This window comes from Aquila chrysaetos, chromosome 11 (assembly GCF_900496995.4).
Source record: "Aquila chrysaetos chrysaetos chromosome 11, bAquChr1.4, whole genome shotgun sequence".
NCBI lineage: Eukaryota > Metazoa > Chordata > Aves > Accipitriformes > Accipitridae > Aquila > Aquila chrysaetos.
Window position 1 is genome coordinate 40,073,492 of NC_044014.1, and position 12,898 is coordinate 40,086,389.

The window sequence follows — 12,898 nt, forward strand, 5'->3', positions numbered from 1 at the left end:
CTAGAGATTTTTACCACACATTTAAGATGTACACACTTTCTTGCTTGCACATGCTTTCCCCTCACACCCTCCAAGCTAACGTAATTTTCCCCCCCCCCCTCACTTTCTTGCATTTTCCGGAACAATCCGGTTGTTTTGACTATTCTCCTCCAATGCCCTCTACTGCTGTAAACATCTTCCCACGAACTTGACAGTGATAAGACTGCTGGTGCACAGAATGGCACACTGCTGCACACCCCATCACCTTGTCACTTCACCTTCCCCATATCCCCTGGCATCTCTGACCGTAATCTCTTAATATACAGTGAGACAACGTGCCCAGCCTACATTTTATCTAAGACAGGTACTGGTTCATAATCCTTCTATGGACACCAGAAATACAAAGACAACCTCTGTGTACGTTCTGGGTCAGAAATACAGCCTGGTCTTCCATAAAGAGTAAATAGGTAGCTAAATTAGAACAAAAGTAACAGGTTGTGTAAGACCAGGAACACTGCCAGATCAGCAGGTCCTTAATGACAATCAGGATGGCTTCAATAGAGAAGTCAGCAATCGGTGGCACACAGGCAGATTTTGAATAGTGCCTCGGCAGCGCTGGGATCTGCAGCAACTTCAGAGAGGTCCCTACTTGCAGCTCCTGCTAAGACAGCACCTGGGCTCCCTGACCAGCACAAGGTAAGAAGCCATCGATGGCGTCCCAGGACTTTAAGCTGTATGCGGCAACTGTCTGGAGCGCTAGAGCACAGCACCTCTAACCTGTGAATTCTCTACAGTATATTAAGAGCAGGGTATCTCCTCCCACCACAAGCAAGAAAGTTTGCTGCTTTCTTGCTCTTGGTTCTGGCACCTCAATTGCTCACCTGTTTTTACTGAAGATACTCACAGGGAAACACTTTCACAACTATTTATTTTGGCCAAAGTTGTAAAGTATATCATATCTTAGTAAGACACAGGGCAACAGAATTCTAAGGACTCTGAAAAACATTTAGCCAAGGTAGTCCATTTATTGAGCTATCAGCTAAGTTTTGATTAACAGGGGAAAAAAGAAAACACTAAGCAACATAGAAAATAAATATTGAAAATAACATAAAGTTCCCTTCATACGGATAAAGTTTTCTTGGGACAAACTTTAGAAGAGATAAAACATATTCTAGTTGGAAGAACGTGCCTCAGGTTTCTTAGAAAAATTTTCCTAGAGAAACAGATTCTCTTACACAATTTTCATACAGCACTACATTTAGAAACTGAACCATATGCTGGAGGAAAAAAACATAAGGGAGAAAAGGTTTGTATTTACATACAGGACAAACAAAGCATTAGCTGGACGTTCATTTTACATTTAAATTTTATACCATTAGTGTGGGTGAGCTACTGAATGGGTGAGCTCTGAGTTTTTCACGAAGTTACACTACTGCAGGCTCTAGGAGGACTGCCAAACTGCGGACACCTTAGTCCTATCGATCAGTACGGAAGCTGTCCGACAGCACCGGTTTTGACAGATATCATTTTAATAGTGCACATTTCCTTCAAGGCAAGTATTTATATAAATGGACACAGTTTTGCTCTTAGCCTCTCCATTCTCGTTGGAAGAAGACCCACCATCTCTTTACTGAGTTCTAGTTCAGTTTCAACAGCACGGACAGCATCTGGGTACTTCTCACAATAGTCTACCAGAAATGTGTAATATTCCAATGATGTCTGCATATTTTCCAGTTGCTTTTTGCTATCCGAAGTAATAAGCTTACCATATAGTCGTGCAATATGAAATTTAGCCACCATTGCAGGGCGAAGAACATCTTCCTCGAGCTCTTCAGGAAACACCTTATCTGGATTCCTCAAAGAATCTAAGAAGAGTTCATAATATTTGATTGCTAACTGAGCCAGAGAATTAATTTTTTTAATTGTGTGGGAGTCTAGCTCCTCTAACCTGTTACCAATAGCTACCTTTAAATCCATCATCTCATAATAGGTGTCGGCTAGTTCAAACTGAAGCTGCCTACTAATCAACAGATAGTACTGTGGATTCAAGTCTGCATATATAGGCTCCAGCATGTCTATTCTACGCTTGTGCATTTTGCAGCGCCTCTCATAGTCTTCTTCAAAGAAAGCAAGCACCTTAAACAAAGCACTGTGATCCTGAACAATTTCAATATGGTCAGTAACATAACCATCAACCTGAAAGAACTCTTTTGCTTCCTGAACATAGTTCTGACCAACTAGGAAGATTTCTCTGGCTTCTTGAAAATCTAAAGGATATACGCTGCTCACTTTCTCTTCCATGGCTAAGACAGAATCACATATATCACTTGTCCCAAAAAGGACAGCTTTTTTCCTGCCCTTCTCTTTTTCATCCTCTTCTTTTTTCCTTTGGGCTTTAAGTTCCAATTGCCTGTCCGGATCCAGCTCTCCTATGTTATCCTGAAATGACAAAGCACGCTAATTAAAAATGCATGTGGCTTACGCAGAGAGACTTAGACTGAATCATTTTATTTATGAGTTACCTTTGAAATACAAACTAGTTAGCAACAAGACAGAAGAGAAGATACGTTGGCATATTAGACCTTACATTCACAAAAAGTCACGTAAATTACAGCCTTGATTCTGTAAAAACATAAGACTAAGACAATTTAGTCTCCCTACCCTGTGTGACAATATAGCCAAAACAATAAATGTAAAGCCCAAAGGCCCTGCTTCTGCAAAGCATTTCAGCAAATGTCAAGTTTTAAACATTCAAATGAATGCTTGCATGAATCGAATGCTTGAATGAATGAGAACACCAGCACACAAAACTGTTGCATATTAAGGAGGTGTTCTTACTAGTAGTTAAATAAGAAGTAATCTGCCAAATCAAGCTGCAAGAAAATGCAGCAGAGAGGAGGGAAATTTCTGAAGTTGCTGTACAAGCAGTGCACCGATCACACTACAGAGCTGATCTCCTATCCGTGCTTATTTCTAAGTGCTGCATGAAAGCATACTATGAAACACTTGCTACATTGCAAGCATCTATTGTAGTATTCATTGGGCAATTGTTTATCACTTGCTACCTACTATGAATTGATTTCTGTTACAAACATCAAAACAGACTTTGTTTGGTTTTAAACAATGACAGCTACAGAACAGGTTTTCAGTTACCTCAAGTAATTTCCGAGCACTTTGCAGGAGATTCAGGCAATACTTAATCCAGCATCTTGCAATTTCAGCTTTTCTCTGTCGAAGGTCCTGTTGGTCTTGCTCAGTTTCATCTGTTGAATGGACATAAACACATACAAACTTTAAAGGAACTCAAGCACTCCAGCTAGAACCTCAAATGTTACATGCAAAGAATACGTTACTTGTATTTAATTAATTTTTCCTCATTGTTAGACAGAAACATGTTCTCCGTGTTAGTTTATATAGTAATTCTGTAAACTGTCATTCTGGTAGAAATCCATATAGATTAACATGGATTCGTCATGCATGAATTCTTCAGAAAAATAGATCATAATGTAGGTTTAAAAAGACCTTTGATCTTGAAGGTGTTTTACTAGAAAAGGTTTTTGTGTCTCTGTAACAAGAGAAAGAAATCCGGGGTAATTCCTTTTCTGAGATCCAGCTGCCTGCCCAGTAATTGTTTCTGAGGACGATTAGGGCATTTGTATTGCAATGGACCCCAGACTTGCTACCAAAAAAGGGAACAGAAGTAGGGGAAACTGCCATTGGTTAATCTGCCTGGTACTAACATAAGATTTATTGGCTCTACAACTTCTGTATTTTTCTCCCCACAGTCTCCCCACCGTCATAAGTAGCAGCACTGCTGATGTCTCAGGATAACATTTTCAGAAGCCAAATGGATTTCAAAGAGAACTCATTTCCCAGTCTCTAGGCAGAAGGCACTGAGTTAGCTGAACAGTGAGGGGACGCTAGGATTCCTGTTCACCAAATAAAAAGCCAACTTCAGACTCAGATCCACTGTGTTCATTATCTTTCATTAGAGCCAATCAAGTTGTTCTTATTAAGGAAATAAGAATTGTTGCTAAGAAAAGGCACCTTTATTAAATTTCTCTGTTTACATTCCGATTAACATGATAAAATGAATGTGCTTGAGAGTAGCCGATGCTGACTGTGTATTAGTCTTTCTGTAAGTTAGAACTTTCTGCATCATGTTCTTCAAGTCCAGCTCTCTGTACCGTGAAAAGGAAGGGAAAATAGGATAAATGTTTACTCCATTGAAACAAACACAACTATCACTACTCCTATTTGGTGTAAGAGGAAGTCAAGATAGAAGTAAGTTGACGTGACCAAAAGTCACACAAGAAATCTATAAAGTACAATTAAAAATAGGACTCTCATCTGCCACTTCCAGTTTTGCGCCTGAATTTGAGACCATAACTGACTGTATTTTTTACACACGTACTGAAAACATAACCTCCTTTTTTGGCTTAAGTACCATATTAATGAACTCTGACAACTGTGCTGTCAAGTAGCTATGGAAGCCCATAAACACCGACTTAGACGTACTGAATCTTTCATAATATACTGTTTTCAAACAGCCTAACAGATTAGCATAACTGACTCTGACAGCCCTTTTTCCCTGAAACTAAAAAGCTTTTAGACATCATCCTCCAAGTACTTAAATAGTAAGAAAGGCAACTGCATAGGGTTCTGTATTTTTGAGCTAAGAGAAATACTAAAAGCAATTAAATTAATGTACTGTCACTCAACTTCAATTGACTAAAACTCAGTTGTGTCTATTCAGGTTCTATTTTAACCTCAAGTAACAGCATCAGTAGATTAAAGAGCCTGTTTTATAAACAGCTCGAACCATTAAAAGTTAACCAATATATTCACTGTTCAAAGTCAGAGTTATAAACTCACACAGGGGCTACCCTGAGTACTTGCTCACTCTCCACGAGTTAAAGCTCTATTTATTTGAAGCTTTCAGTTGCCCAAGACACAGAATGTAAAAGGCTGTGCTGTAGATAAGCAAAGACTAAGCCTAAAACAGAGGACTTACATTGAGTACTGACACTACCATGTAACCACAGGTCCTTAAAACTGTGGTCGTTTCACTAAAAGTTTCTGTTATTGATCTTCACACTGAACTGCAAAGTTGTTCCTTTGCATCAACACCCAAAACAACAAGGAGGGGAGCTCCAACTACAAAAAAAAGCTGTTAATGAGGCTGCGGCATCCAGCAACAAAAGATAATACAAGTACCTTCTGGATTTGGGGTTTTTAAGACCTGCAGTTTCCTTCCCTCTTTTAAAACTATTCCCAGGAAGCATTTGGTTTGGTTCATTGAATCATTGCCCTCTCATCACCAAGCAGCAAAGGTAAGCTGCATTTTAAGGACATGTACAAGGACAAATGGATGAATAGAACCGTTGCCACTATTGAAATGGATATTGTTTTAAATTTCACTTTTATTCTGGTACACTTTCTGAAACACCAGCAACAGGCACTTGAGTTTTTCTCACAGGGTTTCCTCATAGGCAATCTTAAGCTGTAGTAGCAGCAGCTCTTCAGAAACATTCCAATTTATTGTTAATTAACAAGATTTTGGAAAACTAACACTGGGATAAGCTTTGTACATATTGCTAGACTTCACTTTTAACATTACTTATGCTTAATTCACAGTATTTTATTCAAAACTTTTATATGAACTTACTGTCTTCAGCAGATGGCACCTGTCCAGCTTGGCTAAAGATGACACTGGCTGCTGCTAAACAGTGTCGGGACTCCATAAAGCATTCCTGAGAGAAACAGAACGGCAGCGTTTATCACTGGTATAAGCAGCCCAAGCACTGCTCTCAGCTTGGCTAAACCCCTCGCCCCAGATAGTAAAGATACACTAACACAAGAGAAATGATAGAACTGAGAGGCTCTGGAGCATATTCCCCTGGAGACTGGAAGAAAAGACACAATTTTTCCACATCTGCTATTGAACACAGTATCTTCTAACCATTTTCTCTCTACTACAGCCACAACAGCAAGCCTTGCTTTTAATATTAGATACATACATTGTGAACATTTTCACTGTTCTGATCTATGCTACCATCGCTTCCTTGCGGTAAAGGAAGTGATGTTTTGTGGTAAAGATTGTATCATGGGGTGTTAGTCGGAATAAGCTGGACATACAAAGTCAACATTATGAGTCAGATTCAGATTCCTTTACCCATATTTGGCAGTGCATTGTTTAATGATTAGCGCTATCATCAATGCGTCAAAAAGACATGGAAATTACAAGTTACTATTGAAATTAGCATTAACCGGCTTAGGTATGGCAGAAGTCTTTTAAGCATCAGAAAAGAATATCTGAATAGTCTGGAATATAGAAGTTCCTAAATAAAGCTGAAGCATCGCCTAACACAGTAAATTATTTAGAGTCAACACAGGCGTGTGGAAGCAAACAGCTACCATCTTACATATTGACTTTAATGTTCACATAGGCTCAAACAAGTCTTAAGCGCATGCTAAGGTACAAAGGACAATAATTTATAGGAAACATACAATGTACAACACCTTGGCCCTCAGATGTTTTTGTTTTTAAACTCTTTATTGTAAGATAACAATATCATTATAAGAAACAATTTACAATTAAGTGATTATAACCTTAAAATTTTACTTTAAAAAAATCATGTCACATCACTGCTAATAATTCATTAACTATAGAGCTTTTCTTACACCTACAGCCCTGCTCGTTTTTCCCATTGCCATCACAACACTACAGAAAAGCCACTATGTCCTCTTCAGAAAAAACTAACAGATGTTTCTTGTCAGAAGACAACTCAGGGTTTTGTAGGAGCACATTTTTAATTTGACATGGAGCCCTGTTCAAACAGCTGTTTAAACAATTGTCTTCCTTGATAGTTACGTTTATGATATAATTACAGCAGAAAAACATTAGGTATATTACCTTAGTGAGATAGTACTGTGACAAAGTAGCAGCATTGAGTGCCCATTCTACTGGGTAGTAGCCACAATACTCAAGCTGTCGTTTAAGAGTAGTATGGCAATACTGAGCAGCCTTCTCAATCATCTCCAGGTGTTGGTAGACTTGTGCCAGATAATACAGAGTATGTGTATAGGCTTTTTCAAATCTGGAAAAAACAACAGCCTCTTTAGATCTTCTCCTCTTCTTTTTTTTTCCTCCCTAAATACACCCTCATAAATTTAAAAAAAAGTAATAATAAACTAGGTATGCTGCTACACACCCACCTTTTGGACCTTTCTTGGTCTGTGAGTTTTTCTTCTTCTGCCATGAAATGTTCACTGGGATCCAAGGGAGGATTTCCATCCTGCAAGAGTACATGAAATACTCAGTAAAAGACATTTCTCTTACTTTGTAACATAGTGCTCCCTCTTCTGGCTGCAGATGATTTACCATTTTCAATCCCAAATTCAAGAAAATTTCACGTAACGCACCTACACCTATCTCAGTGTCACATCTCTGGAGCAATTCCACAAAACTCAGGAGATTTAGAGGACAAAAGCCACAATTCCACCTGGAATTAAAAGGTTTTCAGCTTGTAAAAGACTTCTGCTTACATACTTTAAAGTTATGCATGCTGTCTGCACCAGAAATACTCAACCTGGATTCTACAGAGCTAGAATTGGGTGTCTTTATTTTCTACAATAACATAATGGTTTTTAAAGCATCAATTTAATACTAAGCATGCCTTCAAGTGTGAAATACTCATTTGCCCAGCTGCACTAATCAGTAACAAGAAAACATCCTGCAGGAAGTACTGCAAAGAACGTTATGTGCAGAGAGGGCTCAGCAGACCTGCTGTAAACACTTACCAACACTTTGAAAGGACTCCCTTTATTCACAAGCTGGTAAGACTATTTACTCAAATATATGAATAAGACAATAAGACAACAGGCAATGTCTTTAGAGGATGAAGGCACTAAACCATGGTATAAGGCATGACCTACATGCAAGTCGTTAATGATGTGAACGACTTCATTTAGGAGTGCTTTTTTGTTTTTTAAACCACGAGTTCTGTCAGAATCCTTATACAGACAACTATACCTCTTTCAGCATTGCTCTGTTCAACCTTGCCTTAAAACAACTGTCAATAAAGTTAAGAGTCAGCATAATTGGCAAGCCCAACAGATTAACATTGTTTACGGCAAAGTTTCATTAGTCTGTGCTTATCTAATTTCCTTTGTAGTTGTGAATAACTCCAGATGCCAATTCTAAAACACTTCAAATGAAGGAGTCTTTCTAAAGGTGGCTTTTTTCCATTACACAGTGGATCCTAAAGGATGTTCAACATGGCTGCTAGCAACAGAGCCCAGTTTAGTATGCAACTTTCCTAGCCCTTTCTTAACCCCATTTATTTCTTAGCCCAGGAGAAAATAAGGCAACAAATAAAAAGCAGTCCAGAGAAATACTTTTCATAAGATAATACAGACTCAGGCAGGAACAGGAGCAAGGGTAGAGAATGCAGTCGCTTTATAGGGAAGAAAACATATTCTTATGTTTGTACTTCTCATTAAAAAATCCTGAATGGATTTGTTTGCTTTTAATCGAAATGTTTTATCCATCTTCAAAGATGAACAAATGGGTCTGAAACAGTGACGCATAAATAAAAGTGTGTTTAGCCTACCAGAGAGGTGTAGATTTTTTTATATGACCTTTTAATCTTTAGGGTTTTCTGTTTATAACTCATTAGTTTTTAAGATGTGAATTTATAACCCTCCATCTTGTTTTCTCTAGATACAAACGTTTACAACCTTACAAAGGTTCCCAAACCTCACAGCAAGGTTTGGAGTACATTCTGGCAAGACTAGAGCTATTCCTGCAAAGAAAGCAGTTGAAATGACACAGTAAGCAAGACCCTTGCCTCCTTCCCGTATCTACAGATTTACCCTCTGATGTCAAGCCTTATGCCTTTAATTATCCTTAGGAAGAGCTCTGCAATTCTCCCTTCCAGGTGGACTTCATTAGCCCAAGGTCCTGCCCATAAAGTTTAGCACCTTCAGATTTTCACTGCAGTGCATTAAACAATCAAACAGCTTTCCTAATAGCAAAATGTTGTTAAAATAGCTAATTATTTTTTGGAAAAAAACGATTAAAATATATGTAAACTCAAAGCATTCAGGAGCAGAATGTAAAAGGATCTTTTGTCTCTACCAAAATAATCTTATTCTTGCAATTGCCTTGGTTTTGCTGTAGTTGCTTTAGGGGGAAAAAACCAACGCCACCCAATTTGTAAGTTAACTAGACTCAGTTAGTAAAAAACTAAATCCACCAGTTCAGGAGAACGCCTCAATCATAGAATCATTTAGGTTGGAAAAGACCTTTAAGATCATCGAGTCCAACCGTCAACCCAACACCACCATGCCCACTAAACCATGTCCATTCTGAATGGACAGTCATCATCAACAGTTTAGCAAAGATTCCCAGACAGGAAGGCTTCCTGATAGCCTAAAAATGTGGAATATTAAGAAAAGTATATTCACATTTTTATAATTTGTGAATGATGAATGTTGACATGGTTGTATAAATCCTAAAGATCAAACACCACTGCAAGAAACTCAAGTCCTTTGTATAAACCATTAAGCAGTTAGACAAGCTCCACCACGCCTGTTTTTCTGGAGGTTTTTTTTTTGTTAATTCTTTGCAGATTATGTCAAATACAGTTCAGCATTTTCAGAGAAACATGACGAAAGTGCAATAAAGTTACTACAAAATCAGTCTTTCGCTGTAGTTCCTTCTAAAAAAAAAGTCTTTAGGCATAGCTATGTGTCATGGTTTAACCCCAGCCAGCAACTAAGCACCACGCAGCCACTCACTCGCTTCCTCCCACCCAGTGGCATCAGAGAGAGAATTGGGGAAAAAAAAAAAAAAGTAAAACTCACAGGTTGAGATAAGAACAGTTTAATAGGACAGAAAGGAAGAAACTAATAATAATAATAATAATAAAATGACAACAACAATAATAAAATAATTGGAATATACAGAACAAGTGATGCACAATGCAATTACTCACCACTCGCTGACCGATGCCCAGTTAGTCCCTGAGCAGTGATCCCCCCAGGCCAACTCCCCCCAGCTTATATGCTAGGCATGACGTCACATGGTATGGAATACCCCTTTGGCCAGTTTGGGTCAGCTGCCCTGGCTGTGTCCCCTCCCAACTTCTTGTGCCCCTCCAGCCTTCTTGCTGGCTGGGCATGAGAAACTGAAAAATCCTTGACTTGGTATAAACACTACTTAGCAACAACTGAAAACATCAGTGTTATCAACATACTAAATCCAAGACCTAACACTACATGAGCTACTAGAAAAAAAATTAACTCTATCCCAGTGGAAACCAGGACACTATGTTTGACTATATAATGCCCTGAAATATAAGTGGCAAATAAAAAAAACACTGGGGCAAAAAAATGTGACAAGTGATCTGACATGGGCTTATTGACAGTCATGTATGTATATGCTAGTCAGGCAGCAAAGCCCCAGGAAGAATACTCACTAGCCACTACTAATAAAAGTTAACCGTTTCAGAAAAGTCCACAGTGAAAATGCGAGGTATTTGGCAGCATTGTTTAATCCACTGAAATACATGGTATTACCAGTTCAATTTCATAATCACTGCAGCAAGTGCCAAAATCTTTTAGAGGCAATGCGGAAGCTAACAATATCATGGCTGGGCATAAATATCAAAGTTGAACATCAGGAATTAATTAGAGAGAGGGTCTGTGAAGAGAGGTAGTATCTCTAGACCGACCAACCGATCCAGAGGGCCGAAAATAAACAGACAAGCTTTTCAGCATAAGCGGGTTTTTTTCTGGATCCATTACCTCCCTATCACTGTAAACCAGCATGGCTACAAAGGTGGGAATATGGCAGTAACCAATCAATAAAGACTAACGCATTCTAAAATTTCCATAAAAATTATCTGTGCTATAAAATAAGTTCATATAAAACCTGAACTGTAATTTCATGAAACTAAGTTCTGTCCAACCTTTCTAGCTGTCCCGAGACACAGATACTGCTCCTTTAAGGCCACAAATGTTTTTAGCTCACTCACCAACTGTCCCTGAGGCAAGTCAGTGTAGTGTAGGGACAGCTTTGCAAAGAGCTTAAAAATAGCACAAGGGAGTCTTTGTCAATACACAGCAGAACCCACAACTCAGAAGGATGTTTAATATGCATGAGAGGTTTAGCTGTTTATAAGATTGTCCTCGTGGATATGGAACCAAACTACTTGCCTCCACACAATACTGTGCACAGTCAGAGCAAACCATGCAAATGTTAGTTTTGTTTCCTTTTCCCACTGAAAGCAATGGATTGACATTTTACAGCATTTCCAAGATAAGATTAAGAATAGTCTTAAAAGCCAAATTCTACCTGGCTTCAACTTTGGATTATCAATTAAAAGAGCTTTCAAAAAGGACCGTTATTTTCAAGCAAAATTATTTTCCTGAAGAAGTCCATTTTGAAATTAGCAAGTGATCCTCTACTTTACTTCTTCCTATGCTAGCAGTACAAATCAAATCACTTTTCAAAAATGTCACAGCAGCCAGTATAAAGTGCAGAAACTCAAGTTCCATCGTATTTTTTTTCAGATTACTAGAACTGTAAGTGGCACGTGAAAGTAAGACCTGCCGCAATATTAATGAACACAGTACCTCTTTCATGTATTGATTATACAAGGCTTCCGCAGATTCCAAGTAAGTTTGCGCAGTTTTAATTTCATCCCTTTCAGACCACAGGATACCTAGATTGTTCTAAAGGTAAAAGGAAAAACAAATTAGTTACTTTCCCATTATGTTCCATTTACATTATACATTTTCTCCGAACAATTTATCAGTCCTCATCCTTATATATGTGTGTTCTAAAACAATGGATTTCCAAAAGCAAAAGTTATGCCCACCCATTTTATTGCAAGTTGCTCAAAAGGGAGGCTTCTCACACAGCAGCAAATACACACAAAAGTCACCTCACAAACTGTAACTTTGCGTGTTTACTGTGCTAAATAAGGACTGGTGTGTTCAAATAACAAGCTTTTTCCACACAGTATGTTCTGCATCCGATTCACACAGCTTTTATATTGTATACAAATACCATAAAAAGAGCCAATGAATTAGAAATTTGTCATTATGACTCTGTAGAAAAATGTAACAGGAAAAAGATACACCAGGAATGAATGCTTGTGTATTTTCAACAACGAAAAGAGATTAAAAGAACCATTAAGATGTAAAAGCTACAGATTACTGCCTTCAAATCTAAACTGCAGCAATATATGTAGTAACGTTACTGCATCTGTGAACCCACCTTTTACAAACAATACCTCTAATTTTATTAATAAGATGAAGACGTTAATAACAATCTATGTCTGATGTGCTAATTTAATTCCTAGGCAGTGTTGTTACAAAATCCAACAGGACCTTCAAAAGAGTTAGAATGTGTAGCTGTGTGCCAGCCCTGTGTCACTTTCAATTCAATTTATTTTATTATTTTTATAAGAAAGCACCACATAGCATGATGTTAATAAACAGAAATACTTTGCCCACGGCCGAGCAGTGGAATGGACCAAATTTAATTAGACAGAAACAGTGATACACATCCTTATGCAGAAGCTCAGGAATTAGAAGTAGGGCTAAAGAAAACAGGCCCAGCAGGAAAAAGGAATGGTCCTTCTTTCAGAATAGAAGTCAGTGCCATGACAACATATTTGATACATCCTAGAACACGGAAAAGTATGGCCACTGTTGTCAACTACTGCTTTTATATCAGAAATGTTTTTAATTAAATACTCAAGTCTTCTACAGCCCTTGGAACAGAAAGCTGAGGGCATGCTCATTTACCATCGCTGCTCTCAGCTGCATGCCAGACAACAGTTGACCTGTTTACTGTTGGACCACAGCACTTCACATGCATAACACAGAAACTTTACCCTGCTGT

At 38.3% G+C, this 12,898-nt stretch overlaps 1 protein-coding gene across 2 annotated transcripts in view; it reads right to left on the reverse strand.

Moving 5' to 3' along the window:
- Positions 1-980: 980 nt before the first annotated feature.
- Positions 981-12,898, reverse strand: part of LOC115348094 (KIF-binding protein) — a 28,436-nt gene continuing 16,518 nt past the window's right edge. For both annotated transcript variants that reach the window (XM_030030130.2, XM_030030131.2), the window contains 6 exons: positions 11,623-11,721; positions 7,198-7,277; positions 6,896-7,079; positions 5,648-5,732; positions 3,133-3,242; positions 981-2,418 (listed from right to left, as the gene is read on the reverse strand). In XM_030030130.2, coding sequence (XP_029885990.1) covers positions 1,540-2,418; positions 3,133-3,242; positions 5,648-5,732; positions 6,896-7,079; positions 7,198-7,277; positions 11,623-11,721 — 1,437 coding nt within the window. In that variant the 3' untranslated portion in view covers positions 981-1,539. The remainder of the gene's footprint in view (positions 2,419-3,132; positions 3,243-5,647; positions 5,733-6,895; positions 7,080-7,197; positions 7,278-11,622; positions 11,722-12,898) is intronic.